The following is a 6,119-nucleotide window of genomic DNA, read 5'->3' as shown; positions in this document are numbered from 1 at the left end:
CCTGGAAATGTCCCCCTGAGCCTCAGGGTCTCAGGAGTCAGGGACCCTCGAGTACACTCCCAAGTGCCTGCACTGCCTCTCCACCCCCAAATCTCTTGGGCCAGCAACGCAAGGGGCTCAGACCAGGGTGCCCGAGCCAGCCTCTCCCACTGCCGCTGCCCTGGGGGCCTGGAGACACCTGGGGCTAGAAGCAAAAAGGCTCTCCTGTCCTGTTCCAGGGCTGTTGCGCACCCTCTTTGTGGCCAGACGAGGCTACAACAATGCTAACCAGACTTCGTGCCGTACCTGGCTTATAAAACCCTCACATATACACTGCCACTTGGAGTCTCGGAGCTGACTCTGCAGTAGGCAGGGTGGATGATGTTTACTCCCACTTTACGGTGAGGAAACTGAGGCTCGGAGAAATGTCAGGTCACACAGGGGCACACAGCAGAGCCCAGACTCAGTCTGACTCCATGCTCTTTTAGCACGTCTCTGGCTGTGCCTGTGAGGCCCCCCCCCACCCTTGGCCACCTGCTCTTGGCCAGCCAGTGCCATGGGCCCATCCACAGGTGCGTGGAGGATCTTAGAGTCTGTGCTCAGGGTTGGGGAAAAGCTGCCTAGATTTCCCTTTAATGGGGGTGTCAGGGTGGAAGCCCGAGCCAGCTGATTGGCTGGGCGTGTTCCGGGGATGGGACAGGCTTCTCGGCACAGCCTAGCGGGTCGCATCTGGGAGGACCCCCCGAGAACTTCTCTCTTTTTATAGATGGTAATGCTGAGGGGGCATCACTGTGGCTAACGTAGCCTTGCCATGCTGGCATTTCTCCAGCCAGGAGCCACCTGGAGTGATGTCTGGATGGATGTCAAAGGCCCACCTCATTAATGGGAGAACAGGTCACCAGGTTTCTGGGGCAGACGTCCTGCTCCCCGCCGCCTGGCCGAGCCCAACACGCGGGCTCCTGAGGGCCGCGGCTCCCAGGGCCAGATGGGAAAGTATAGCCTGCAGGCCCACACCTCCTTATGTGAATCACACCTGGCGGGACAAGAAACCAAAAACACCCTAAACAATGAGTTTCCAGTAAAATATGACAGACGTGATGAGGCGGGGGAGAGGAGGGATCTGACTGGGAGTTGGCACTGGCCTGTGGGTGGTGAAAGCCAAGGGGAATGGAAAATGCCAGGCCCGCCCCCTACTCAGGAGTATAAAGCACCCACCTCCTATTCCAACTTACCTGAGCACCTCTCTCTCCTCTCTGCCGCCTCGCTCGCTCGCTCGCTCACTCACCTCCCTCCTGGCATCATGACCACCTGCAGCCGCCAGTTCACCTCCTCCAGCTCCATGAAGGGCTCCTGCGGCATCGGGGGCGGCTCCAGCCGCATGTCCTCCGTGCTGGCCGGAGGGTCCTGCCGGGCCCCCAGCGCCTACGGGGGCCTGTCGGTCTCCTCCTCCCGCTACTCCTCTGGGGGGGCCTACGGCCTGGGGGGCGGCTACGGAGGCGGCTTCAGCAGCAGCAGCGGCTTTGGTGGGGCCCTGGGTAGCGGCTTCGGTGGAGGATATGGTGGTGGCCTTGGAGGTGGCTTTGGAGGTGGCCTTGGTGCTGGCTTCGGTGGTGGCTTCGGTGGTGGTGACGGGCTCCTGGTGGGCAGCGAGAAGGTGACCATGCAGAACCTCAACGACCGGCTGGCCTCCTACCTGGACAAGGTGCGCGCCCTGGAGGAGGCCAACGCCGACCTGGAGGTGAAGATCCGCGACTGGTACCAGAGGCAGCGGCCCGCTGAGACCAAGGACTACAGCCCCTACTTCAAGACCATCGAGGACCTGAGGAACAAGGTGTGTGGACCGGGCGGCAGGACTTGCCATTCTAGCTCCCTCGCTCTGGAGCGATAGATGCCTCAGGCCACTGGCATCTTTAGATTACTAGACCGGGCAGACGCCAACCCCGCATCCCTTCTTCTGGCTCTGGACGCCCCCCGCGGAGCCAGTCAGTGTCTCCCCGCTTTGCTCATGCCCTTCGGGGCTCCAGACCGTAGACCGTGAGAGCCTGGGGATTCCTAGCCTTACATTTTACAGGGGAAGGAGTCAGAGCTTTGAGAGGTGCTGTGGCCTGCGAATCAATGGCAGAGCTGAGGCCAGAACCCGTGTGCCCACTTGCCAATACAGGAGGCAGCTACCTGTTCCCCAGCACAGGGGAGGAGCGAGGCTGTAACGGGACCAGGCTAGACACCCAAACCACTCATTAGCTCATTAGTCTGGGCTGTGGCGGCTGCCGCCCGTGAGCCCTGGCACCGGCGCCCCTCCCCACCAGCAGGTGGGCACAAAAACCCCAGAGAGGCGATCAGCGGAGCCCCGCCTTACGTGTCCTGCACAGGAGGGAGCCTGGGGGACTTGTATCACCTGACTCCAGCCCCAACCCCCTGCCCCAACCTCACCCTGGGAGCCCTCCCCGCCGATCCTGCTTCCTTTCGTGCCTGGCTCTGATGCCTCACGTGGATTAGGTAAATTAGATGGTGAGGGAGAGGACTGCAGCCAGTCCGGGGTTCAGTATTTCTTCTGCTTCTTCTTTTCTCATCCCTTGGGCTAGTGGGGTCTCCTCTTTTGGGAAAGCCACACCTGAGGTCCCATGTTCTGCGGGCTTAAAAGGAAGGTGTGAAGATGGGCAGATTGGCCTGTACAGAAAGAGAATTCAGACCAGGAAGGGAGACTTGGGGACCTTAGGTCACTCCTCCACTGTGTGGGTAGGGGAACTGAGACCCTGAGACTCATCAGTGGTAGAACCAGGACTATAACTCAAGGGCTTTTGGTTCCAAGGCCAGGGCTCTTTCTATCCATCTTTTTCTGACCCGGAGTCAGCAAAGTCGTGGGTCGAAGCTGGGCCATCAGGGGTTACCCTTTAGGTTGCTGTGGCAAAGGTTTTTGGGAGGAGGGGAGACTCAGGTGAGAGCAGGAAAGCAAAGGCCTGATGTATGCAGGCTGCAGTGAGGTCTGGCTAGTGACGTCCATTTGGCTGACGACCTGTGCCCTCTCTACCTGCAGATCCTCACGGCCACCGTGGACAATGCCAATGTCGTCCTGCAGATTGACAATGCCCGCCTTGCTGCTGATGACTTCCGCACCAAGTGAGTTCGCAGCAGTGACTCAGGATGTCCAATCTCCCCAGGGTGGGGTATTTTTGGGGCAGCGTCCCCTAAACAGGGCTGACCGGTTGCCAGGATGGCCACATGAAAACCCCTTGGGGTGCTTGTAAAAATACAAAACTCCTGGGCCCCAACCTGGAGTTCTGATTCAGTTATTCTTTTTTTTTTTTTTTTTAATTTTTTTTTCAACGTTTATTTATTTTTGGGACAGAGAGAGACAGAGCATGAACGGGGGAGGGGCAGAGAGAGAGGGAGACACAGAATCGGAAACAGGCTCCAGGCTCTGAGCCATCAGCCCAGAGCCCGACGCGGGGCTCGAACTCACGGACCGCGAGATCGTGACCTGGCTGAAGTCGGACGCTTAACCGACTGCGCCACCCAGGCGCCCCTGATTCAGTTATTCTTAACAGGCTACCTGAGTGATTCTGATCCTTGGCCAGGTTTGGGTGCCATTGCTTTAAGGGAGAGGGTTTCCCCACTCCTCCACCTGCCCCTGAAGTGTAGGAGGCAGTCACATTTGGAGGCCCGTGTGCTATTGGTTGTGAGGCCAGAAGCGTCTCTCCTCCCTGAATTCTGCAGCCTAATGAACTGCCTTATTCCCTGCCCCCAGGAGTGTTCAGATCTGAGTCCTCAATGGGTGCTGTGCCCAACCACGCCATTTTCAAAACTGACTCCCTAAACCACCCACAGCGTGCCAGCTATGGGAAGAAGCTGCAGGGGGCAGAGAACAAAGCCTTCAGTGTGGCCAGGATGGACGTCCCATTCTTCTTGTCTTGGATCATTCCAGGTACGAGACTGAGCTGAACCTGCGGATGACCGTGGAGGCCGACACCAACGGCCTGCGCAGGGTGCTGGACGAGTTGACCCTGGCCAGGGCCGACCTGGAGATGCAGATCGAGAGCCTGAAGGAGGAGCTGGCCTACCTGAAGAAGAACCACGAGGAGGTGAGAACCAGCTTAGAAGATGAAGCTGGGAGGGAAAGGATGGGATTGAGATGGGGTGGCGGTGGTGTGGGCAATGCTCAGGCCAGGATCACCGGAGAGAAGGGAACCCCAGCTGGTTGCCATGTCGCCATGGCTCCTGACTGTGGACCGTTCTTTGGTTGTGCAGGAAATGAACGCCCTGAGAGGCCAGGTGGGTGGAGATGTCAACGTGGAGATGGATGCCGCCCCCGGCGTGGACCTGAGCCGCATCCTGAACGAGATGCGCGACCAGTACGAGAAGATGGCGGAGAAGAACCGCAAGGACGCCGAGGACTGGTTCTTCAGCAAGGTGGGTGTCATCCCAGGGGCAGGGGGAGGGGTGGGGAAGGGACCCAGGAGACCCGCCTTCCAGGAACTTCTAGCGTGAATGATTTTTTTTTTTTCTTTTCTGCAGACAGAGGAGCTGAACCGCGAGGTGGCCACCAACAGCGAGCTGGTGCAGAGCGGCAAGAGCGAGATCTCCGAGCTCCGGCGCACCGTGCAGAACCTGGAGATCGAGCTGCAGTCCCAGCTCAGCATGGTAGGGGAGCTGGCAGGCTTGGATCTGATCCAGGACTGGGAGGGAGGGAGTGACTACCCTCACTGATCCTTGATCTTTCCCTCCGTCACAGAAAGCATCCCTGGAGAACAGCCTGGAGGAGACCAAAGGCCGCTACTGCGTGCAGCTGGCCCAGATCCAGGACCTGATCGGCAGCGTGGAGGGGCAGCTGGCCAGCTGCGCTGCGAGATGGAACAGCAGAACCAGGAGTACAAGATCCTGCTGGACGTGAAGACGCGGCTGGAGCAGGAGATCGCCACCTACCGCCGCCTGCTGGAGGGCGAGGATGCCCAGTGAGTGCGCTGCCCTCCTTCCCGGTCCTGCCCCCACTATTCACCTGCTGTATCCCATGTGTCTAATGACCTTGCCCTTTTCTGTCTTCATAGCCTCTCTTCTTCCCAGTTCTCCTCTGGCTCTCAGTCGTCCAGAGACGGTAAGACTTTCCTTCTCATCAAGACTGGACTCGTGACCACTTCCTGTCTCCCAGCAGGTCTAGAGAATTGGCTTTTTGAGGGGTTGAGTTAGAGTTTTCTCACCCAAGATCCCTTATAAACCTACTTGGGTAGAAGAAGCCATTTTATAAACCTTCCTTAGGGCTAGGAGTTAGTGGCCGCCACTTTTTACTTCTGTCACCTGGTGTCTGTGGCAGACTCCAATGTTCTGATGGTCAGCACCACGGACAGGACACCACATGGGTCTTCCCTTCAAGACCAGTCCACTTGGGTTGATCTGGACTGAACCAAGCCGATCTGAGTTCTTAGGAGCCTCCAGTTTGAGGACACAGACTCTGTCCTACCTTCGGGAGCTCTAGGCTGAAAAAACTGTGCAGATGGGATCAGTGCTGGGATAAGAGCAGTGAGTGAAGAGATAATCAGGGGAGAGGGCAACAGGGAGATAGTCTGCTTAAGTCTTCCCAACTCCCTGGTCTCCCCACTCCTGATTTCTCCATTGCCTGTCCTCTGCTGGTAACACCTTCTCTCCCCTCTTCCCCAGTGACCTCCTCCAGTCGCCAGATCCGCACCAAGGTCATGGATGTGCACGATGGCAAGGTGGTGTCCACCCACGAGCAGGTTCTTCGCACCAAGAACTAAGGCTGCTCAGCATTGCTCAGGCCTAGGAGCAACCCCCCCCCCCCGCTGCTCCCCCGCCGTGTGGATACAGACCACACTAGGGAATCCCCTTTCTTGCCCCCCAAGAACTTCACACTTGAGTCCTGCCTCACCCTTGCCCTCTCCTGGCATTCAATAAAGCTTCATTATCTGAGTTGCACAGCTCCCGCCTCTACCTGGTCATTGTCAGGAGTGGAGGTGGGGAGAAAGCGGGGGAAGCCTCTCTTTGAAGCCTGTCATTAACACCTGGCTGTGGCCTCTGGGACTGGGAAAAAGGGCTTGGGGGCGGACTGGGCTCAGGTCCTGGAATGGCTTTCACCATCTCAAAAGATAGAGATGGATGTGTGTACTAGGTCGTTTGTGGTGTCTCCAAGG

General features: G+C 58.1%; 1 protein-coding gene across 1 annotated transcript; it reads left to right on the top strand.

The window, feature by feature from the left end:
* Positions 1–1,279: 1,279 nt before the first annotated feature.
* Positions 1,280–5,726, top strand: KRT14 (keratin 14). Its single transcript, XM_030295531.1, is given in 9 exon segments — positions 1,280–1,810; positions 3,014–3,096; positions 3,902–4,058; positions 4,225–4,386; positions 4,492–4,617; positions 4,709–4,805; positions 4,808–4,928; positions 5,022–5,068; positions 5,629–5,726. Coding segments are annotated over 9 exon segments (1,422 nt in total).
* The last annotated feature ends 393 nt before the right edge of the window (positions 5,727–6,119 follow it).

Source organism: Lynx canadensis, chromosome E1 (genome assembly GCF_007474595.2).
Source record: "Lynx canadensis isolate LIC74 chromosome E1, mLynCan4.pri.v2, whole genome shotgun sequence".
Taxonomy (NCBI): domain Eukaryota; kingdom Metazoa; phylum Chordata; class Mammalia; order Carnivora; family Felidae; genus Lynx; species Lynx canadensis.
This window is presented reverse-complemented; position numbering and strand designations above follow the sequence as displayed.